General features: G+C 41.3%; 1 protein-coding gene and 1 long non-coding RNA gene across 3 annotated transcripts; both read left to right on the top strand.

The window, feature by feature from the left end:
- Positions 1-2,786: 2,786 nt before the first annotated feature.
- LOC115514002 lies at positions 2,787-8,038 on the top strand. Its single transcript, XR_003968853.1, has 2 exons — positions 2,787-2,828; positions 7,900-8,038. It is a non-coding gene; the product is annotated as an uncharacterized LOC115514002 (long non-coding RNA).
- A 1,287-nt stretch (positions 8,039-9,325) lies between these two features.
- Positions 9,326-22,071, top strand: ZFP62 (ZFP62 zinc finger protein). 2 transcript variants are annotated; one of them, XM_030315571.1, is made up of 4 exons: positions 9,455-10,089; positions 10,938-11,044; positions 16,989-17,275; positions 18,202-22,071. In XM_030315571.1, coding segments are annotated over exons 3-4 (2,784 nt in total). In that variant the 5' UTR covers positions 9,455-10,089; positions 10,938-11,044; positions 16,989-17,274; the 3' UTR covers positions 20,985-22,071. The 2 variants fall into 2 exon arrangements, with proteins under 2 accessions (XP_030171441.1, XP_030171431.1); XM_030315581.1 differs by lacking the exons at positions 9,455-10,089; positions 10,938-11,044; positions 16,989-17,275 and adding an exon at positions 9,326-9,406.
- Positions 22,072-25,033: the final 2,962 nt, after the last annotated feature.

The following is a 25,033-nucleotide window of genomic DNA, read 5'->3' as shown; positions in this document are numbered from 1 at the left end:
AGGTACAAAAATGGACCTGAGCCTTTCCCACAATTTTCTATGGCCCAGCCAAGACCAAGCTATCACATTTCACAAGACTTCAGTATTGAGAGAACAACCTACCACTGGCTACAGACCCTGGCCCCTACTGGGTACCTCCAGCTAGCTCCTGGCCTGCTCCCCAAGTGCTTCTCTGGGCTACAAAAGAGCCAGATCCAGGGGGAGGAAGAAGTCAACCTATGACCCAGCATAAAGCCTCACTTCCAAAGTCCTCGGGTCTTGCCTCTTCCCCAGTGAATGAAGGGAGATGATCCACTCCCTTCAGGTCCCAAAGTCTGCAGGAGTATGACCACAGTAACAATGCTAGTTAATACTGATATAGTGTTTAGTGTATGGCAGGCCTTAGGGTATGTTCTAAGTGCTTTACATATAATAATTTAATTTTCACAACAACCCTATAAAGTAGGTACTCTTACTACCTATTTTCCTCATGAGAAAGCTGAGAAGTTAAGTACCAGTGCAGATTTACATAGCTACCTAGTTCCATAAGAAACCCAGAGCCCAATACTGATTGGAAGAGAAGCACCTTAGAGCAGGATGTCATTTTCCAAGAGCTCACCCTCCAAATTAGAAAAACGAAGCACAGTTCCTCTGGTTTTCAACTTCCCCAAGGTCTCATATAACTAAGTTAGTCCATGTGTACAATATGGAGTTGAATTCTGTCTCTTTTTAAAAAACATTTCCTTCCTCCTACCGAGTTGGCATAGGCCTGGGTGGCATCTCAGTGACCTCTTACTTGGTCTTGGTGCCCTCCAGTCTCTGAGTGACAATGGGAGAAGAATGGCATCTCCAAGAGGAGACCAGGAAGTTGGGCTTGGACCAGAAAGTGCCAAAGACATTCTCAGGACAGAGCATTTCAAATATATGTTAAAGATCCCAGCTTCAAGACTGCCCAGTTGTGTGTCCTTGGGCAATCGCTTACCTTCTCTGTTTCCTTGTGTTATATATACAGTGCCTGCCATATATATAGTTGTTAAGAAGCAGTATATTGTTGTAGGTTGAGATCACTTATGAACTCTGGACAGCAAAAACAAGATCAAAACAAATTTATTACGGCCAGGCCAGACAAGAAAATACAACAGGTCCCGAAAGTCTGGCCACGAACAAGCTTTGGGAATGTCTTATATAGGCTGTATCGACCACTCGGGTTGCAAAGGCTGGCAATTTGAAAGGGCGGGCACCAATCACACAATCCTGAAGAATTGTAAAATATAACTTGTTGACTCTAGCTAGTTGAAAGCTGAATCATGTTGTTTACAATATTAGTCTTTTATCTAGTTTGAACAGAATGCGGGGGCCCGAGAATGGGGAAGGGTGTTTATGCCAAGCAGGTTTACAGAAGCTCAAACAAGCAGTTAAGAGTGAGTTTTATCTCTCGGTAACTCAGCAAATGTGGTTTTAAGCAGAACTAATATTTAGGGAACAGGAGCAGCACTTCTATGAGAGCCCAAAACAAACACTGGTTCAGCATCTCATACTCTGGGGTCCTTCTAAGCTTACATAGGTCATAGTTTACTCTTGGGCTACAGGAGGCTAGCTATGTTTGCCCTTTACAATATCAATATATGCAGACTACTTAGAACCTGCCACAAAATAAGCACCATAAAAGTGCTCACTATTGTTAATTATCATTATAGATAATATTATCATTGTAGTTTCAGTCAGGACTTCTGGAACAAAGACACACCCCCTTTTGCACAGGACCCAAAAATGAGAATGGTAGTTGGGCTACTATTACTTCTAGATCTTTTTCAGGGACTGTGAGTAATCCCTAAGAACCTCTGATAATTCAGGTATCTCCAGGTTCATCCCTATCTCTCTGGCAGCTCAGCAGTGTACCTGCACACACACATTTTATGCATCCATTTAAATCTTCCATATGTGAAAGGAACTCACTGACATTAAAAACATTAGCATTATTTATGGCAAGTTCAAAAGGTGAATTTCTTTGATACAGAATATGTTCCTATGGTAAGCAAAAATTCCACAAAAGATTTTAAGATGACACTAGATCTAAGGAGGGGAGGTGGTCTCTGGATATCACTGAAAGGATAAGCAAATTCAACCACCAAATATGATTTTTTGTTTTGCCTGCAAATTTAGGAAAAAACAAACCTCCTAAAACCTAATTCTGATGAGGCAAGTGTGTAAAGAGCTCTGTACTTATGGTTGTGGGCTTCACACTCTCAAAAAATGAATAAACATTAAAAAAAAAAAAAGACTCAGACACTTAACTGAGCCATCCAGACACCCCCTACAATAATTTATTTTATAACTTCCTTACTTTGGCCTTCAGGTTTTGTTTTTCAATCTTTTACTTTTAAAAATGCTGCAGTGAATGACATTTTCATACAGCATTTCATGGGTGTGTAATTTCTAGAGTAGAACTGATGCAGCAAAGTACCACACTGCCAAGTACCTCTTTGGAGGTTGAGAGGGTCTGCACTCCCAACAGCAGGGCAAAGTGAGGGCTTTCCCCCCTGTTCTTATGCTCACAATCTGTTATCAAAGTTTTTGATACTTGCTATTATGATAAGACAAAAATGGTATATCTGTGTTTTTAGGGTTTGCATTTTTAAAATGTTTTTTTTAATGTTTATTTATTTTTGAGAGATAAAGAGAGACAGAACTTGAGTGGGGGAGGGGCAGAGAGAGAGAGACACACGTAATCTGAAGTAGGCTCCAGGCTCTGAGAAGTCAGCACAGAGCCTGACAAGGGGCTGAAACCCACGAACTGCAAGTTCATAACCTGAGCTGAAATCAGACGCTTAACCAACTGGGCCACCCAGGTAACCCTCATGTATAGCACTTTTAATATATCATGCCACTCCCTTCTAGCTTGCCAAGTTTCTGTTGAAAAATCTCCTGTAGGTTTATGGGTTTTCTGTTGGTAGTTGCTGATTTTTTTGTCCTGTGGCTTTTAAATTTTTTTCTTTATCACCATATTTTGCAAATTTAATTACAAATATTTTGGTGTGGGTCTGTTTTTGTTCATCATTCTGATGGGAGTTCTCTGTGCCTTCTGGATCTGGATATCTGGATCTATTTCCTTCCCTGGATTAAGGAAGTTTTCAGCCATCATTTGTTCAAATAAATTTCCTGCCCCCCCTTTCTCTCCTTCATCTGGGACTCCTATATATGAATATTATTAGGTTTGATGCAGTCACTGAGTTCCCAGGTCTATTCTTGTTTTGCACAATTCCTTTTCTCTCTTTCATTCAGCTTCATAACTTCACTATTCTGTTCTCAGTCATAATTGTTCTTCTTCTTAGCTGCTGTTCATTCCATCAAGCATGTTTCATTTATTATGCCCTTATCTCTGCTATGTTTTCTATCTCTGTCTTAAAGGGTCCCCTCACGTCTTCCATTTTCCTCAGTCCAGGAGTTTTCTTATGATCATTGCTTAAATTCTCTATCAGGCATGTTACTTATATCTCTTTCACTTAGATCTCTGGCCATGCCCTTGTCCTGTTCTTTAATTTAGGATAAATTGCTCTTTCTCCTCATTTGTGTGTCTGTTTATGTAGATTAAGAAAGTCAGCTATGTTTTCTGCTCTTGAAAGTAGTGACTTTATGAAGAGGTCCTGGAGTGCCTGCCCTGTAGTATAGTGTCTTCTGTTCACCAGAACCTGGCACTTCAAGTGAATATCCTATGTGTAATGCTTATTGCCCTACTGGGTCTCAGTCACTTTTCCTTCAGTGCAGTTGTTCTTTGCTGACAGTCTTCCTGTTGTGGGCTATGCTTAGTCTCTATAGTGTTAGTAGGACCCAGGCAGGCCAGCTCTGAGGGGGTGTGTCTGCTGTGGAATTTGGGAGTGGGGCAGAAATGTAAGCAAAATTTGAATTGGGCCACTAGTCCTATGACAGATCCCTGGAAGTGCTGCAGTGGCTGGAGGCTAAGTGCCAGGGCAGCCATGTGCACAAGGCTGGGTATGGCGCATATCAATGGCCAGGTATGGTGTGGGACAGTGGCTGGAGAGGCTCAGCTGGGCGTAGCATGGATGCTGGGCAGGATGTGCTGTGGCATCTGTGCACCAGGTGACAGGGTGGGATGCTGCCATGGCTTTAATAAAATTTACCCCACAGCCCAGGACTAGCAGGCTTGGAGTGGGCTAGTCTTTAGGAGAACTTGTGGGCTTGGCACACTGCTGGAAAGTTAGGTAGCAAGTGTTTGTGCAGCCCTGTCTCCCACAGGTGACTCTGTGTTTATGTTGGGGCTGGGGAAGAAAAATGACACCTGCTAGTTCCCCTGTTTTTGGAGAAATCTCCTAACACACTCTGAAAGCAGTGTGAACATATCTGTCTCCCATTTGCCCCTGGTGTTGCGATAACTGTTGTTTTCATGTTGCCTCTCCACACAGGCTGCTATCTCTTTAAGGGTGGCAACCCAGCTATCCCTCACCCTCCCAGCCTGCCCAGTGTTGAGAGAGCTGACTTAAAGTTCCAGGCCCCAAGTCCCACTGTTTTTACAAACTCAAGCAATTCTGCCCCTCTGTGTTTTTTTGTTTGTTTTTTGTTTTTACTTTTCATTTAAATTTTAGTTAACATACAGTGCAGTATTGGTTTCAAGAGTAGAATTCAGTGATTCATGACTTCACATACAACACCCAGTGCTAATCACAAGTGCCCTCCTTAATACCAATCACCCGTGTAGCCCATCCCCCACACACCTCCCCCATCAACTCTCAGTTCTCTGTCATTAAGAGCCTCGTTGTTTCCCTCTTCTCTTCCCCCCCTTCTCCTATGTTCATCTGTTGTTTCTTAAATTCCACATATGAGTAAAATCATATGGTATTTATCTTTCTCTGCTGACTTATTTTACTTAGCATAATACACTCTAGTGTGCCCCATGTGAGCTCCTGCTGTGAGGGTCCATTTCTCTGCCTTTTCCATGCACATAGCTCCCTCACTAAGGGCAGCCTCCCTCTACCTTTCTGAATTTCCTAACCTTTCAGCTGCAGTTTCTTCTCCATATTTGGTTGTGGAGTTTGTTCTTCCAGTCATCAGATTGCTCTCTGGTTTATTGACTTGGATGTGGATGGTATCTGGTTATAAGCATGGGGTGGGGTGAGCTCAGGGTCCTCCTAGTCCACCATCTTTCCAAGCTCCTCCAATTTACCCTTTTTGATATAAAAAACAAATATTTTTTCCATTAGTCATTCTTTTTTTTTTTTTTTTACTTATGGTGGTTTTGCCATACAAAAATATTTTATTTCTATGTATATGAATTACTCTTTATTTTTATGATTTCTGGATTTTGTGTTATGGTAGAAAAGAATACAAAACAAAACCTTCTCCACTCCAATATGATCAAAGAAATCTCCTGTGTATGGGTGTGTAGTGTGGTCTTGTTTTGTTTTGTTTTTCCTAATACTTTTATGGAGGTGGGGAAGCAGCAGTATTTTTTCTATTACTTTTATGGATTGTTAGTGAGAGCACATTTTACATCTTGGATACATCTGGCGTTTACTCTGGTATAAAGACTTGTGTTTTAAATCCAACCTTATTTTTCCTTAATGCTTCATAGTTGTCCTTATACCACCTTTTTCCCACTGATTTGAAATGCTACCTTTATCAGATACTAAACACTTATTTAGGTTTATTTTTAGGCTTTGTGTCCTAGAATTACACCAGTTTGTTAATATGCTGTAATAGTACCCCACCCCCCCCCCCCGTGGTCACTTGTATTTTTTTCCTAGGCATTTCCTAGCTAGAAACAATCAATCTTCATTTTTTCCACATGAACTTTTTTTTTTAATTTTTTTTTCAACGTTTATTTATTTTTGGGACAGAGAGAGACAGAGCATGAACGGGGGAGGGGCAGAGAGAGAGGGAGACACAGAATCGGAAACAGGCTCCAGGCTCCGAGCCATCAGCCCAGAGCCTGACGCGGGGCCGAACTCCCGGACCGCGAGATCGTGACCTGGCTGAAGTCGGACGCTTAACCGACTGCGCCACCCAGGCGCCCCTTTCCACATGAACTTTAAAATCAATTGTGTGTTGCTTAAGATTTTGTTGCTATTGTTTACTGGGATAATAGTTAAATATCGATCTAGAGAGAACTGACATCATTCTGATACCGAATCTTTCCACTCATGCAAATAGTGCATCCAAGAATCTTTCCATAAGTTTAGTTCATCTTTTGCTTTTTTTCATTTTCAGCTGCAGTAGGAAATAATGATAGTGATGGGTTACATCCTTGACTGATTCTTTATTCTTCTTGCCAACTATTCCAAGACTTACACACAACACCCAGTGCTCATTACAACTGTCCTCCTTTACCCCACCCCCCATCCACCTCCCCCATCAACTCTCAGTTTGTTCTCTGTAGTTAAGAGCCTCTTGTTTGTTCCCTCTCAAAAAGCTTTTGCACACTATTTTTAGAGCACTGAATCATATTTTTTAAAGAGACTCAGTTGGAAAGAACCTCTTTCCAACAGAAAGATTGGTTAACAACAGAAGAGTTAAGGAGATCATAGTTCAGTGGAATATCACAAAGAGTTGTTACATGGAAAATTGTATGGTATAATATTTGTAAAAACACTATATAAAAATTGCATCTATAGTGCTATTACAACCATCTGAAAAAGATCTGCAAATTGGCAATAGAAAAGGAAGTTAGACATTAATAGTGGTTGTCACTAGGTAGCAGGATTAAAAGTAGTTAGTTTTCCTAATTTTTCTTTCTTTTCCAAACTATAGTGAGCTCGGTACATATGTTAAAATGGGAGGGAACTTTTATTTTATATTTGTGACCCAATTCAATGACTAAAAATGGAGTTGGAAGTAAAGCCCCTGTGGGCATAGCTTAACATTAATCTGTACTTGAACTACTTCAAAGGAGACAGATGAGCTGGAAAGCAAGAGCAACCTCAGGAGGTCATAGCTGTACCTATTGGGTTCTTAGAGCCGCGTTGTCAAATAGAATGTAATGTGAGTCTTGTGACTTCCAATTTTTTGGTATACACATTTAAAATAAAAAGAAACAGGTGGAATTCATTTTAATTATATATTTATTTTACTTAACCCAAATAAAACCAAAATATTATTTCAGCATCTAATTAACATTAAAAATATCATTTTACATTCTCTTTTTCTACTAAATCTTAGATATCAGATGTGGATTTTATATTTACAGCACATCTTAATTTAGATTAGCCACATTTCATGTGCTTAATAGTCATATATAAATGATGGCTTCCATATTGATCAGTGCAGATCTACACACTCTGCTCTGATTTGTAGATATCCATAAAACACAGGTACTGGAAAAGGGTAGTGTGTGTGTGTAGACACAAGGCCAAACAAAAGGTGTCTAAAGTGTGACAAAGCTCATGGAGGAAAAACCGTTAGTTAAAGTAAAAATCACCTTAATTAAGATGATTTATGTAGCTTCCCAATGATCCCCCCCACCTCCCACCTCCAGCCCCCACTACCTTTCATTGAGCAAAACCTCCCAACCTGAACATAAACATTAGGCACCTTGCTGCCTAAAGAGAAAAATCCAGTCTTCCCTGCCATGGGTGGCAGGCTAACTAACACCAATAACCTTTAATCTGGTTATGTGAATTCTTCTGGCAGCACTGCCTGCAGCAACTTCTACAGCAATGCTGTCCAATACAGAGGACATTAGCTACGTGTGGCTATTGAAATTAAATGTGATTAAAAATTCAGATCTTCAACGGCACTAGTCACATTTCAAATGCTCTGTATGTTGGCCAGGCTATACCGATTGGGGTAGATGTAGGGGAATCAACTCTCAATTCTTAACTCCAGCAAGTGCTTTTCCCTAAACCTGTGCTGCGTTCAGAAGGGCCTGGGGCCCTGCTCCTTCCTATGGTCTCCCTTCTTCTCTAACAGAACACACCTCACACTGGCCCAGACTCACTCTGAGTTGCGCCTTCTTGCATGGAGCCGAAGCAGATCAAGAACCCATTGCTACAAGGAAGCACCTATTCCCTCCATTTACTTTGCACCTACATCTATAAAGAATAAAAACTAGACACATAATTGATGCTGAATACCGGCTCACTACAGCGATAAGTGAAATTCACCCAAGTACTTTGCATAACTTGAACTGTTTTCAAAAATTGATCTTATTAAGAGGCGCCTGGGTAGTGCAGTCGGTTAAGCGTCCGACTTCAGCTGGGTCACGATCTCGCGGTCCGTGAGTTCGAGCCCCGCGTCAGGCTCTGGGCTGATGGCTCAGAGCCTGGAGCCTGCTTCCGATTCTGTGTCTCCCTCTCTCTCTGCCCCTCCCCCGTTCATGCTCTGTCTCTCTCTGTCCCAAAAATAAATAAACGTTGAAGAAAAAAATTTTTTTAATCGATCTTATTAAAAGTTTGCTTCCAGAACATTTTATCTTTAGTCTAAGAACTGATCATTGAAATTTAGCAATACATATAATTTTGCTAATAATCCAGAAAACAACACTTGAGTGAGAAAAATACGTAAACTTCTGATTCCGTTACGAAGATGGATGCTAGAGAAAACAATACAATTTAAAGCATTTAACTTTTTTACATTAGGCTAACAGAATGAAAATATTTCAGGTGAGAATAAAAATCTCATGAGGGACATAAAATATAGGTTCAAGGAAAAATCTGAAATGATGTAAATTTTCCGTTAAAAGCGAATATTAAATTGTGGATTCAGAGTCCATTGTACTCGTCTAAAATAAGAGGTTTTGTTTTTTTAAATGTCAGCACAGTGTGCCAAAAATTTTTCTTTGCAATTACGTAAACCTAAGATGAAAAATATGCAGATGTTACTTAAAAAAAAAAAAAAGGATCTCTTTCAAAAGTCCTTCCAGGCCGGGGTTCCAGCCCGGTCCTGGGGCGCTTCCGCCGCGCCCAGCGTTCCCACAGCCCAGGCGCTTCGCAGGACGCTCTTCCGGGCCGCCGCGTCTGCCCCCGGCCTACCTCTCGGGGTGGCGCGGACGGAGCCCACCGACTCGACTCTCAGCTCCGCCTCCTCCCGGGGGCGGCCCCGCGCCTCACTCTGTAAAGTGTTCCGTGTTCAGGTAGAGTCGTTAGGTGTTTATTCTACCTAGCCCCTCATTTGCCTTACTGTCATCCCCACCCTGGAACATGAAGTCCACAAAACCTGGAAGCGTCTCCTCCTGTCTCCCGGATGCGGCCCCAAACGGGCTACAAAGCAGTACAGTACAACTAGCTTCGCCCCGCGCCCACGCCCTCCGAATGCACCACGGTCACGTGCCCGAACGGAGAAATATCATCGAGTCCGTCCTCCAGCCTCCCAGAGAGGACTCGGAAGTGCCCTAGAGCCAGCGCGGGCCCTTCCGGCCGGGCCGTCCGCGCTTTTGTCCCGCCGGCGGCCGGGCTCCCGCGGAGCCGCCACACAGCTAGTACGTGAGTTCGCGGCTGCCCGCGCTTCCGCCCCGGGCCCTCGCCTGCCACGCCCTTCCCTTAGTGGCCAAGTCTTGGCTACCCCTTGGGTCTTGGGCGGGATATGGAGGGAAGCGTTCCCCCTTCCTATACACACCTCAGGAGGCACGTTCCGGGGGGAGTGGAGCGGAGGGAAGACCTCAGGCCAGCCGAGGGGTGTGGGGCGTGCCCCTGGAACAGGCTGGTCTCTCTCTGGGCCCCAACTCCGGCCGTCCGAGCGGCCAGGGCCGGGTTGGGGTTGCCCAGCGTCCGGAGAAAGACTGGGGCCTGGCTCTTGTCTTTCTGTACTATTCGCTGCTTTCTCGGGCCGGAGGGGAGTCCTGGACATGAGCCCGTTAAAATAATTCCCCTGGTGTGACTCCCCCTTGCAGTTAAGTTTGGCCCTAGGACGTGAGAGTGATTACGAGTGTTAGAGGGACCCCTAGGGGTGATCTGCTTCAGTACTCCCCTCCCCCCCCCCCCCCCCCCCCCCCCCGCTTCTTCCCTTGGTTGGGAAGTTGAGAGGTTGCAGCCACAGGTGCAGATCGAGCCCCGGGGAGGAGCTTCCAGACACTTGCTCTGGGGAAGCTCACCCGTGTACCGACTGGGGTACGGCCAGAGGAGGTGGCTTGCCGTGGACTCTGAAAGTTGAGGAGTTGACTAGGTAGGGGGAATATGGAAGAGGCTTCTAGACTCAGGGACAACCGGGATGTGAAAGATGAACGGGAAGTGCCAGGGCTGGGTGTGCTGCTCTAAAAACGTTTAGACTAGGTGGCCACTAGGTTGTTTTCTATTTGAAAGCCTGAGGGTTTTGTTTTGTTAATAATTTTCTAAATATGTTTACTGATATATTTAATACTCCTATGGTTTAGATGTTTAATATAAGCAGTTATCAGTGACAAGGTTTGCTCCCGCTCAGTCATCTTCTCATGCCCAAACCCCTAGACAGTTACATTTGTTAGAGTGTAACCATCCAGTTTGTTTATGCAAATACTGGGCAGATGTGAATGTAGTTAGTTCCCCTTTTTTCACAGAGGTGATAGGGTATGCTCCAAAGTTCTGTCCCCTTGCTTTTTTCCTTCTACTGTATTTTAGGCATCATCAGAATACAAAGAGCTTTGGAAACAACAACAAAACAGCACTGTGGTAACAGATTGACTATTGTTTGAGTGTTTTTAATATTCCATAATTTTTTAGATCTGTTTGGAGCCATTTGGGTTGTTTTCAATTTTTTGTTACTTCATCAATGATGCACTCAATGAGGTTCTACTAGGACGTACTTTAGCAAGGGTTTTTAAAGAAGAGATCAGTCAAAATAATTTTTGTTTTACATTAACTCAGCCAGTTACTGGTAAATTGTTAAACATGCCAAATCATTATTATAACAGTTCGTGTAGAGTGCTTAAAGAACAAATAAGACCAAGTAGGTTTTCTCTCCTGATCTTGTGTTTATGATGCTTATTAGCTTTATGCTAGCCTAATACCCTAATTCTGTTAATGACTCCCTTCCAGCCAGTCTCTGCCCATTTAGCTTCAGAAAATCTCTCAGTCTCCCTTTCAGAATCTCCTCTGCTTACCTTTTTCCTCAGGATGACTAGAAATCTCTTCACCACTACCAGGTATGAGAATGTTCTATTTCATTTTTTACTTTAAGGAAAAATCACCTTTCATCATTATTTCTACTTTTAAGCAATAGAACCAACTCATGTTAACCATTTACAATGCTGATATTCATAAACTAAATGCAATAATAACTAAAGCACACATATTCTCTCTATTCATCTGTATTCCTTGATTCCATCTTTCATCTGTCTCATTCTCCAGTTTCCTAGGTATTCTTTCTTCTGAATTGGTAAGAATTTTGTGCTCACATGTCTTGTTTTTTTGGTCATTTCCAAGCCAAATATATAAAAAGAACTTAAGGTACAGAATCCTGATGTGACACTTGATGGCAAATAGACTTGTGGAATGTTTGGTAATCTGGAAATCTAGAGTAGCTGCTGATGCATTGCTCATTACAGCCTGTTAATAGCAGGACTTTTTGGCCAGAGTAAGCCACGATTCTTTTGTGAGTTGTCCAGTCTCTTTAAGAAGGGGCGTCTGACTCTTTTGTGCAGGGACAGCAAGAATTAAGGGCAGGTTCTTATTATGTGCAGAGGCTTTTTTGGGCATTGATAGAACATGAATGACAAGTACCAAGGAGTTCAGAGGTGGTAGGATGTGTAATTTGGAAGGAGCAGATGGCATTCTAAAGCTAGCACTTTTGACTGATGTTACCAGACTGTTGGGTCATGCTTCCTGCTGACAACTAGAGAGGAGTTAGAGAGGAATTTAAATTCCATTCAGTTAACGTACAGTGTAATATTAGTTTCAGGTATACAATTTAGTGATTCAGCACTTCCATACATCACCCTGTGCTCATCATGACAGGTGCACTCTTTAAGCCCCGTCATCCCTCCATTGCCCCCATCCCTCATCCCTCTCCCTTCTGGTAACCACCAGTTTGTTTTCTTTAATTAAGAGTCTGTTTCTTGAACTTTTCTTTTCTTTCATCTCCCCCTCTCTCTCTTTCTCTCTCTCTTGCTCCTTTGCCCATTTATTTTGTTTCTTAAATTCCACATAGGAATGAAAGAATATGATATTTATCTTTCTCTGACTGACTTATTTCACTTAGCGTAATACTCTCTAGCTCCATGCATGTCATTGCAAATGGCAAGATTTCATTCTTTTTTATGGCTGAGTAGTATTCCGTTTTATATGTATACCACATTTTCTTTATCCATTCATCAGTGGACAGACACTTGGGCTGTTTCCATAATTTGGCTATTGTAGATAATGCTGCTGTAAACATGGGGGTGTATGTATCCCTTTGAATTAGTATTTTTGTATTCTTTGGGTAAATACCTAGTACTGCAATTGCTGGATCATAGGGCAGTTCTATTTGTAACTTTTTGAGGAACCTCAATACTATTTTCCATAGTGGCTGCACTAGTTTGCATTCCCACCAACAGTACAAAAGTGATCCCCTTACTCTGCATCCTCCCCAACACCTGTTGTTTCCTGAGTTGTTAATTTTAGCCATTCTGGATGATGAGTGATGTTGAGCATCCTTTCATGTGTCTGTTGGCCATCTGTGTGTCTTTGGGAAAATGTCTATGCCTGTCTTCTGCACATTTTTTTAATTTGATTATTCATGTTTTGGATGTTAAGTTTCTGTATATGTTTTTGATACTAACTCTTTATCCATACATAGGTAATTTGCAAATACTTTCTTCCATTCTGTAGGTTGCCGTTTAGTTTTGTTGATTGTTTCCTTTGCTGTGCAGAAGCTTTTTATCTTGATGAATTCCCAATAGTTTATTTTTGCTTTTGTTTTTCTTGCCTCAGGAGATATATCTGAAAATAAGTTGCTATGGCCAGTGTCAAAGAAGTTACTACTTGTGTTCTTCTTTAGGATTTTTATGGTTTCCTGTCTCACATTTAGGCCTTTCAAATCCATTTGAATTTATTTTTGTGTATCGTGTAAGAAAGTGGTCTACTTTCATTTTTTTGCACGTTGCTGTCCAGTTTTCTAACACCATTTTTTGAAAAGATTGTCTTTTCCCCCTTTGGATATTCTTTCCTGCTTTGGCAAAGATTAATTGACCATATAATTGTGCGTTCATTTCTGGGTTTTGTATTCTGTTCTGCTGATCTGTGTGTCTGTTTTTGTGCCAGCACCATAACTGTTCTGTTCCCTGGAGCTTTTTAATATTCCTTGAAGTCCAGAATTGTGCTGCCTCCAGCTTTGCTTTTCTTTTTCAAAGTTATTTTGGCTATTCAGGGTCTTTTGTAGTTCCATACAAATTTTGGGTTTGTTTGTTCTAGCTCTGTGTAAAATGCTATATTTTGATAGGGCACATGAGTCTTCTTGATTGGCTTTAGTAACCTCCTCCCAGACTTCAGGACTCGGTTCTCTCTAATTCATTTGCCCACTGAAACTAGTATGAGTGATCTTTTTTCTTTTAATTTTTTATTATGAAAAAATTTAAACATACAGGAAAGTAAAATAGTACAATGAATTTCATACACCCATAGATCAGCTTCAATAATTATTTTAATTCTGCTACATTTGTTTCACCTTTCCCTTTGTATTTTTCCTTTATTAAAGTTTTTTATTTATTTATTTATTTATTTTTCAACGGTTTTTATTTATTTTTGGGACAGAGAGAGACAGAGCATGAACGGGGGAGGGGCAGAGAGAGAGGGAGACACAGAATCGGAAACAGGCTCCAGGCTCCAAGCCATCAGCCCAGAGCCTGACGCGGGGCTCGAACTCACGGACCGCGAGATCGTGACCTGGCTGAAGTCGGACGCTTAACCGACTGCGCCACCCAGGCGCCCCTATTAAAGTTTTTTAAAGGAAACTTCAGACATAATGCCATTACATTCTAACATACTTTCAGTCTACAAACAAAAATGACACTTCTAACAGCCACAGTGCCATTATCATACCATCCTAAATTCTGATTCCTTGATATTATCTAACAAAGGTTGGCAAACTGCTCGGTGCTGCATTCTTGTAGGTGATGTGTCCTCAGGATGTCACTTCGGGAAGCACATAATGTCAATCTGCCTCCATTGGTGATATTAATTTACCACAGTTGGCCAAGACATTGTCTAATTTCTCTACTGTATAATTACTATTTTTCCCTTTCAGTCTGCGGTGAATATTTTAAGATTGTGCATATGTACTGCACCTTCTCAAAATTTCCCCTAGATTTAGAATCCAGTGATAATTCTGCCCTGATCCAGTCTTTGTTCTGATAGTTGCAGAATACTAATTTATTTTCAACTCTACTGTTTTCTCCATGTATACTAACTGGCCCTGGCATTCTCCTGTAAGTAAGCAGCTTCTCTTTCTCCCGTTTATGTATGGACTCACAAAATCCCATTTTCAATGGTGTGTAGTTCATTACTGTACATTATTATTATGGAGCCTAAAATGTGTGGCCAGGCTGGCTTGTGGTCTTATGACATGTCCTGTCATTTTTAAGCATCTCCTTACTTGTTGGCATAACAAGATGCCCCAGCTTACCTTGTGTGTATCCTGCCCTAGCCTAGAATCTGCCATTTCTCTGAGGAGCTATAGTTCCTTTTAGTAGGTAATGGTCGTAGAGACTAAGAACAGAGTGCTGGATGTGCTTATTACCACTAAGATATCTTTTGCTTCTTGGCTTTTCAGCAGAGAGCTAGGGAATATGTGTGCATACCTGTGAATACACAGACATGTGCACACACACATATATATGTTTAGAAATCATGAGTTCACACTGATCTCTGATTCATCCCTACAGGTTCTTTCTTGTCTTCCCCTATTCTGTATTTTTAGGTCTCCTCTTCCTCCAGGAGAGCCTTGGCTTGCAACTAAACCACATATTTACTCAATCCCCCACCACATCTAAAATTGTTTCAAAATTACTTTGCCAACAGGGCACCTTGGGTGGCTCAGTCAGTTAAGCTTCTGACTTCAGTGCAGATCATGTTTGTGAGTTCGAGCCCTGCATTGGGCTCTCTGCTGTCAGCACAGAGCGTGCTTTGGATCCTCTGTCCCCCTTTCTCTCTGCCCCTCCCCTGTTTGTGCTCTCTCTCAAAAATAAACATTAAAAAATTATAATAATTTTAAAAAATTACTTTTCCCATATCTTTGCAGAAAACAAACCTGCTTAAAAAGTGTTCAGTTGTTGACAATAAATTTCATATATTTAAAAAAAAAAAAAAAGTGTTCAGTTGTTTTCAGTGCTTCCCCACCACCCCCTCCTTCCCAAGACTGAAAAGTAGATAGTCACATATTATGTAATAATTGTGTGCCTAAGTTACATGGGTTAGTTGTTTGTTTCTTTTTGTTCCCTTCCTCAGGTTACAGTTTGTTTTTGTTCCCTTCCTGTGGTTACAGTATTCATGTCAAACACAAATGAGTTCATTTGTTTCCGTTTGCTTTCTGGTTTAGCTGCTTTTCCTTTTTGTAATTCTCACTGATTTAATTTTATTCTTTGAATATGCAGCGTATTATCATGCTTCCATAAGTAAAAACTGTGCAAAAAGCTGTTCTTAGAGTGTCTGTCTTCCCTCTCATTTTGCACTGTCCTCCCCACTCCTCCATTTACAGGTAATGGGGCTTTACTGATTTCTGGCTTCTCATTACTATGAAGATAAGCAGATATATGCTCATTTTCTTATTTTTCTTCCTTATATATAAAATGTAGCATGTATGCTTTTTTCCTCTTTACATCCTGAAAATTGCTCCCTCTCAATCAATTTATTGAGATGTTCCTAATTTTTTTTAGTACTCCATTGCGATTATGTGCCATAGTTTATTTAATAGATCTTCTATGCTTGGACGTTTAGGTAGTTTTCCAAATTCTGTAGTTGCAAATAATGCTACCATGAATAGCTTTGTGCATATATGCTTTTTTGTATTGTTGGAAGTGGATTTTCAGTATAAATTCCTAAATGGGATTTCTGGATTGAAGTGTAAATGCACACAGTTGTGTTAGATATTGGCAAATGCCCCTCAACAGAGCTTATGCCAGTTTGCATTCCATTAACATATGAGAGTGCCTGTTTCTGCAGCAGCCTCACCAACAGAGTGTATTGTCAAGCTTTTAATACAACAGATGAGAAATGGTATCTTAGTGTAGTTCTCATTTGCATTTCTCTTATGAGTGACATTGAAAACATGTTTGCAGGACATTTTAATATTTTTTTGTGAATTGTTCATTCTTGCAAATTTTTCTCTTGAACATTTTTCTGTAGGAATTTTAGTCTATATTTTTCAACTTCTGAAAATTTTTTGTATGAGAGATATTAGCCCCTCTATATGATGCACATGGTAAATATTTTCTTTCATTTTTGCCATTTCTTAATTTTGCTTATAGCATTTTTGACATGTAATTTGTATTTATACAAATTTATCAATCTTCTCTTATTGCATATGAGTCATAGTTTGAAAACTTTTTCTGTAATCAGATTATAGAAACATTCACTCATGTTTCCGTCTAGTATTTGTATGGCATCACATTTTTATAATTAGAGATCTGCTGCACTTGGAGTTTATTCTTGAGTATGGTGTAAAGAATGAATCTGATTTTATCTTTTTCCAATGGTTTTATAGTTGTTCCAACACTATTCTAAATACCATCTTTGCCTCAATAATTTGATCTGACATCTTTATCATATGCTTGATATCTGTGTGTAATTAGGACTATTTTTGGACTTTCTATTCTATTCCATTTGGCCATACACCAGTACCATGCTGCTTTATTTATAGAGGCTTTTTGGTATATTTTAATACCTAATATGGCTAGTCCCCCCCCTTATAGCCCTTCCCTTTTTGTTTTTCTCTATCAAGTTTTGTGTGTTTATTTTTTTAACTTTAAGTAGGTTCCGTGCCCAACATGGGGCTTGAACTCATGACCCCAAGACCAAGAATTGCATGCCCTACCAGCCAGGTGCCCCTTTTATGTTTATTTTAGAGGATTTGGCTTTATGGCTATAGGAACTTGAACATCTTTCTTTCCTGAGGGCTGAAGATGAATAGAGGTGGATGGGCCAAGGCTAAAGGGAATGATGGAGCATGGTCCCTGATAAAAGATGTGCTGCAGCTGATGATTATGGGATTCCACTGCCTGTCCTCACATTTCAGCAACATGAACTACTCTGCCCAAAGTAGTAGAGACAAGTAGAGTACTTTCAAGAGGAACAAAGAAGCCCTGCTTGAGCCCTAAAATCTGTTCTAGGAAGGAATTTACCTTTCCTGAGTCCTGTGCTTTATACTCAGGTTCCAACTCCAATCAAATAACCCGACCTCAGTAAGTAGTAATAATTATGCATATAGCACTCACCAAGTAGTTGGCATTGTTCACAACACTTTATATATGTTATCTCACTTAATATTCATGTCAGCCCCATTGCCCTCATTTTACAGATGAGGAAACTGGCACAAAGAGGGTAAATCACTTTCTTGAGATCATGCGGTTAAGTATTTGAATCCAGGTAGTAGTATTTCCTTTGCTTGGTGGTTTGCATTTTAGCTTCTAATCTTTGATATGCTCTGACTGCTGTTAGTCTGTTCATAAAGTAAAAATGATGCATCTTTGCCTGGCAGGCTGGATGGAGCATGCTCTTCCATGTAGAATTCCTCCCTGACTACCCACTTTCCAGGGTCAGGTTTTCCTTGGAGGGAAAGTCCAACAGGCCAAACCAACTCCACAAAGCTGTAGTTTGCTTTCTTTCTCATGTCTCTCATGACTGTCTTCATGTTTTCATTACCGTCTCCCCAGTACCTCCACCTAGGTGCTAATTTCTTCTCTTTTTTTTAGCTTTATCTGTTTAGTTCTGCTGATTATGTCTTCTTACCTTTTGTCTTATTAATCTTTCTGTTTCCTCTTATTCAGAGATTTGTTCTACCCTCTGTTTTTTCATGACTAGGTGATGATCGTCTGTGGTCCTGTGCATCATTTCAACCCATTTCATTTGCCCTCCTACTAAACTGTCATGCAAGAATAGAAAAACTCTTTGTTCCATTGAAAATCCAAGGCTCTAACATTTTAACATCAGCTCCACAGGGGTAGAAATCTTGGCATGTCCCTTTTTGTTCCCTGCAGTTAAAAATGGTACCTATCACACAGCATGCAGTCAGTAAATATTTGTCAGGTGAATGAGTGAATTTGGATGTAATTTTTCCAGTGTCTTCTAAACAAAGTGAACAGGTATCATTTTCGTTTTCTTGATTTAGTGTCACATTTGAAGACGAGGGGCACTGAGAATGAGGAATCAACTGAAAAGTATGGAAATGATGGAAATGCAGAATCTGTGTGGCCAAAAGTGGAAGGTTTTCACAAGGATCATATACAGGAATCTAAGGTTGGTGAAACTTGTGATTGGGATAGCAAGGTAGAAAGTCGATTGGAAAATCCGGAGGGAAAAAGGAGGATGGAAGACAAAAGTGGCACCAGGGAAAAGATTGGCAAAGCCAAGAACACAGCAAATATAAAGATGGAACAGGAAGATGAGGCATCTGAGAAAAGGTTGTATCCAAGCTCAAAACATATTACACACCAGACTGTCCCTATAGAACAGATAAGCAGTGAACAAGACAAATGTGTGGAGAACCTTAATGGAAACTCTCATCCTGGTGTACAGCAGAAAACCAGTGCTGCTAAGAAATCACACAGATGTGAGGAGTGTGGGAAATCGTTCAAATACAATTCACGCCTTGTTCAACATAAAATTATGCATACTGGGGAAAAACGCTATGAGTGTGATGACTGTGGAGGGGCTTTCCGGAGTAGCTCAAGCCTTCGAGTCCACAAACGGATCCATACTGGGGAGAAACCGTACAAGTGTGAGGAATGTGGGAAAGCCTACATGTCATACTCCAGCCTTATAAACCATAAAAGCACCCACTCTGGGGAGAAGAACTGTAAATGTGATGAGTGTGGGAAATCCTTCAATTACAGCTCTGTGTTGGACCAGCATAAGAGGATCCACACAGGGGAGAAGCCCTACGAATGTGGTGAGTGTGGGAAGGCTTTCAGGAACAGCTCTGGTCTCAGAGTCCACAAAAGGATCCACACAGGGGAGAAGCCCTACGAATGTGACATCTGTGGGAAAACTTTCAGTAATAGCTCCGGCCTTAGGGTCCACAAAAGGATACACACAGGCGAGAAACCTTATGAATGCGATGAGTGTGGGAAGGCCTTCATTACCTGCAGAACACTTCTAAACCATAAAAGCATCCACTTTGGAGATAAACCTTATAAATGTGATGAGTGTGAGAAATCATTTAATTATAGCTCTCTCCTCATTCAGCATAAAGTCATCCACACTGGAGAGAAACCTTATGAATGTGATGAATGCGGAAAGGCCTTCAGGAACAGCTCAGGCCTTATAGTGCACAAAAGGATCCACACGGGAGAGAAACCTTACAAGTGTGAGGTCTGTGGCAAAGCGTTCAGCTATAGCTCAGGCCTCGCAGTTCATAAAAGCATTCACCCTGGGAAGAAAGCTCATGAATGTAAGGATTGTGGAAAATCCTTCAGCTATAACTCACTTCTCCTTCAGCATAAAACCATTCACACTGGAGAGAGACCTTATGTTTGTGACTTGTGTGGGAAAACATTTAGGAACAATTCAGGCCTCAAAGTCCATAGGAGGCTCCATACTGGGGAAAAACCATATAAGTGTGATGTTTGTGGGAAAGCCTATATCTCACGCTCTAGCCTTAAAAACCACAAAGGAATCCATCTTGGGGAGAAGCCCTATAAATGTAGTTATTGTGAGAAGTCTTTCAATTACAGCTCTGCCCTTGAACAACATAAAAGGATTCATACAAGGGAAAAACCTTTTGGATGTGATGAGTGTGGAAAAGCCTTCAGAAATAATTCAGGCCTTAAAGTACATAAACGGATCCACACTGGGGAGAGACCTTACAAATGTGAAGAATGTGGGAAAGCCTACATCTCACTCTCAAGCCTTATAAATCATAAAAGCGTACACCCTGGGGAAAAGCCCTATAAGTGTGATGAGTGTGAAAAAGCTTTCATCACATACCGAACCCTTATAAACCACAAAAAAATCCATCTTGGGGAGAAGCCCTACAAATGTGATGTATGTGAGAAATCTTTTAATTACACTTCACTCCTTTCTCAACACAAAAGGGTCCACACTAGAGAGAAACCTTATGAATGTGACAGGTGTGAGAAGGTCTTCAGAAACAACTCAAGCCTTAAAGTGCATAAAAGAATCCACACGGGGGAGAAGCCCTATGAATGTGATGTGTGTGGAAAAGCCTACATCTCACACTCAAGCCTTATTAACCATAAAAGTACCCACCCTGGCAAGACTCCGTACACATGTGATGAATGTGGAAAAGCTTTTTTCTCAAGCAGAACTCTATTAAGCCATAAAAGAGTCCATCTTGGGGAGAAACCCTTCAAATGTGTTGACTGTGGGAAGTCTTTCAATTACAGTTCACTCCTTTCTCAACACAAGAGGATTCACACAGGGGAAAAACCTTATATATGCGATAGGTGTGGAAAGGCATTCAGGAACAGCTCAGGCCTGACAGTGCATAAAAGGATTCATACGGGCGAGAAACCCTATGAATGTGATGAGTGTGGGAAGGCATACATCTCACACTCAAGTCTTATTAACCATAAAAGTGTCCACCGTGGGCAGCAGCCCTATAATTGTGAGTGTGGGAAATCCTTCAATTACAGATCAGTTCTTGACCAACACAAAAGGATCCACACTGGAAAGAAGCCATACCGATGTAATGAGTGTGGGAAGGCTTTTAATATCAGATCAAATCTCACCAAGCATAAAAGAACCCATACTGGAGAGGAATCTTTAAATGTGATAAATGTGGGAAGTCACAGTGACACATCACAGAAGAGAACTCATGAGGGAGGGAATGCTCTGGAAGGGACCAAGATGAGCATATCTGTAGGAGGCAGAGCTTACCAAGTCTCAACTCAAATGGAAGAAAAACCTTATGAATGTATGAATATCATATGAATATGAGTTATTTGTTCATGGCTTATAATTTACATAGTATAAATGAAACTGAGTACTCTTCAGTATGATCTTCAGTCATAGCCAGCAAGGAAGCCTGCAATGTCAAGGTAGTTGAGCCTTTATGGAACACAAAATAGTTGATACTGGGGATAAAACCTATCAAAGTGACAGAGTATTTGAAAAACCTTCAAAGTAAGCAGACATTTCTGGACATAAAGCACATGGATAAGGAAAGGACTTCACTTAGAAGTCATATAGTCACCATCAGAAAGTTCATATTTGGTTAAATTGTGTGAATAGAAATGGGGGAAATTCAGCTATAGCTTTGAATCCCAATTATACATTGGTCAGTGGAAAAAATACAAGAATGGCCTCCAACAGGCAAATTCAGGGAGAGATAGGCTTCAGGGAATATATATTTAAGAGGAGTGATCGTGAAGTATAAGCTTGATATAACTGAACAATTTGTGAGGGGTGATGACATTTTGAAACAAAATTGGGTTTTGTTGTAGGAAGAGTGGAAAATGTAGACATGAATCTAACAGGAAATAGAGTCATTAAAAATGCAAGCTGATTGGATTATACTGTTGTAATGTTGTGATACGTCAGTTGAATGGACAAAACTTTTTAAAAATTTCAAATGAGCCCCCTCAATGAATGATGAAGTGTGAGGAGTGAAAACCTCACACATTGTGCTACAAATGAAAGGTTCTACCATAGAGAGAAATTCAGCACATTACATAACTAATGGAACAGGTCTTCATGAATTTGCACCTGCACAAAAATCATTGACTCAGGGATTCCTATGAGTAGGAATGCTGAGAAGGTCATTGTATTGCAAGAGCTAAAAAGCTGAGTAGCTGTTGATAATAGAGGGATCAGAGGAAATTCATGGTTAATAATCCTGTTAAATGTTTGATTGTTTTGGAATGTGTTATTGTAAAGATTTCATGCACTACATGTGTGTTGTCTATTGTAAAATGTTATGAATACTATGTTCAGGGCTCACTCTTTCTTGGCCATGAAGAGCCAGATGGTTGTGGTGAGGTAAGATGGAACTCCAATAAAGAAATTCCTCAAAAGTAAACAGACTGTGACTGACTTCAGATGGAGCAGTATGGCAGAGAAAGCCATTTGTCATATCTTTGTGGGGTAAGTTAGACCAGATCCAATGCAGGGAGGGAAGCAGGAGACTTATACCATGGGTCTAGTAGCTCAGGTTTCACAAGAAATTAGGTGGTGTCTTCACCAGGAGAAGTGCAAAATGGATTGATCCTCATACTGGGGCTGGATCATAGCTCCTAAGAATGGGCAGGCTGTGGGACTGATCTGTCACCACACAGAAATAGTTATCTTGGGAAAAGATAGAAATTAACAAAATATTATTTATATTAACCAGGTAACTCAAAGGGTAAAAGGAGAGTCTTTTGAAAGTTAAGTACGCTGTTGAAGAATACTCCAGGTGGGGCCTGTCTATAGAGGCTGAATTCTAGTCCTGTCTCTCTAGCCCCAGAATCCACTCTCTTTACAAAAGCACAATCTCTAGCTCGTTTCCTGGCTTTCTAGGATTTGTCTCTAGCCCTGCTCTACCTTCACATATTTTTCCATGCTTCACTCTAAGAGTACAGTTCTTTCATTTTGTCTCCAGGCCTCCACCAGTAAGTTTTGATGGAAGGAGGGGGGATGGGTCTAGGAAAAGGAAGGAAAGACCATTTCCGCCACTCAACTTCACTTTGGAATGTCACAACCACACATGTTCTCAGTCCTTCTCTACATGGAACACTGGCAATTTATCCAGCAAATGCTCATTGAATATCTGCCAGTTATAATCCCCTGTCCTAGGAACTAGGCAGCAGCAGTAAATAAAGGTAAGGGAGAAAGTCCACAAGCAAAAATCACACTAATGGATGCTGAACTAAACTGCATTGCTCAGAGGAAGGTGACCACCACCAACGGGCAAGAAGGAGATGGTGGTGATATTTGGGTGGGACAACTGAATTGGGTTTATAAAGAGGGAGGAATGGGATGGGGTGCCTGGATGGCTCAGTTGGGTAAGCATTTGATTCTTGATTTTGGCTCAGGTCATGATCTCATGGTTCGTAAGTTTGAGCCTCACGTGGGGCTCTGCACTAATAGTGTGGAGCCTGCTTGGAATTCTCTGTCTCCCTCTTTCTCTGCCCCTCCCCCCCAAAAAAAAAATATTTACCAAAAAAAGAGAGGGAGGAGTGATTAAAATCATCAGAAAAGCTCACACATCCTCCAAAGTGGCTGGTGGCTCCAGGGTTGGTACATAGTGGGAGGAAAGGGAGGCCATAGAATATCAATTCCAAGGAGTCACCAGGTATCCATCTTTCACTCCCCTGAGGCCACCAGTGGCTTGAGCCCCTGCCCCCACAGACACCCACCTATTTGAGCTCCACTTGGACCTAATGTACCACCTACTATTGGGAGAGAAGTGCAATAAGGGAGAGGATGGTTACCATTCAAATGGGGATTCTGAGTGCCCCAGCCCACTAAGCACTGGGATACGCTCCTACTGAGGCCTGCACTGACTGACCCACAGGAAATGGGCTTCAGGGCCTCCTGGCCTAGGCCTTCATTCCATCTATGGCCAGATAACATGCTGCTCAAGCTCATCTCAGATGAGGAGGGGTCTTTTGAGTTTCCAGTTGTCCCAGGTGGACTTTGTGTTGCATCTGTGCCAGTTCAGTCTCACTTCAGGACTTGAGTTCATTCAGGGAACACCATCCCCCATCTCTTTCCAAAGAAAATACCTGATGTGCAAGAAGGAAATTAAACTTGCCAACATAGAGGTATATCAAAAGACTCATTTTTAAGTCAGTGTCTAATTCAAAGGGCTAAAGATAGAATTGAAATGTTGGACAATAGTAGGTAAAGCTGGAAGATATGCCTAAAAGTGGCCTAAAGTGCTTATATTATTTCTGAGGAGGTCAAGATTCTTTTTAACTCTGGATTTTAAGTTAACTGTGTGGTAAAATGTCATGGGCAAACACTAGAAGGATAGAAATAAAGTTTATAAATCTAAAGATCTGGACTGGAAAACCTCAAAGTCTGTAAGAGAAAAACTAACACTGAAAAGGCAGGGTAGTACCTTCTGGCAAAGGTAGGCTACGTTGTCTGGGTCAATTTCATACCAAAAACAGTGAAAAAGTGCATTTTTAAAAGTTTACTTAGAGTGTACATACATGCAGGTGTAAGTGGGGGAGGTGTAGAGAGAGAATCACAAGGTGGCTTTGCACCCAGTGTGGCAACCCACATGGGGCTCAGTCTCGCTAACCATGAGATCATGACCTGAGCTGAAATCAAGACAGTCACTTGACTGGCTGAACCACCCAGGTGCCCCCCAAAAGTGCATTTTTTAAAATGTAGGTGGCATGCTCTCCCCTTCCCCTGAAGAAAGCATTGAGGATAAAAAGTGTAGTTTCAACAGATGGTGATTTAAAAATGAGATCTTGTCATCAGTGAAGGGAATACCAAAGCAACTTATGTCCTAAACTGTTTGCAAACGCAGCACAGCTGGATCCCGCTTACCTGGTCACACGGAGTGAGACAAGGTCAGGCCCAGGCCTACCCGTGGTGGTGAATCTTAGAACTTTCTGAAGGTAACTTGGGTTCCCAATGTGCTACATCCTCAAGATAAACCCATCTCTCAGTCCCAGGAGACTATAGAGAAAGTGGCCTTGTAACTGAGCAGAGCGATAGCAAAGAAAGGGAAAGAATATATCCTTAACACCTTGTGGTCAATGACCAGCCCTTTTGCCAGCAAAAGCAAACACAAGGCATCTTTGGAAGAGGAATTGCTCAATCTAGACCTCAGGGAAACTTTTAAAGATAATTTTTTGGGAGCAATTAATAAGCAAGCAGGGATAATCGGGTGTCCTAGACTCTGGGTCTGGAGTTCTCTCTTGTCCAGCAAGAAAACAGACACAAGATTAAAATGCGAGAGGGGCTAATGTCCAGGAGGAGACAAGAGCTTGGAGTAAGGGGCCTTGCTCTGTTTTTATTAGGATCAGAAGGCTTACAAGCAT

This window comes from Lynx canadensis, chromosome A1 (genome assembly GCF_007474595.2).
Source record: "Lynx canadensis isolate LIC74 chromosome A1, mLynCan4.pri.v2, whole genome shotgun sequence".
Lineage (NCBI taxonomy): Eukaryota > Metazoa > Chordata > Mammalia > Carnivora > Felidae > Lynx > Lynx canadensis.
Note: the sequence above shows the minus strand (reverse complement) of the source record. Positions and strands in the feature narration are given on the sequence as shown.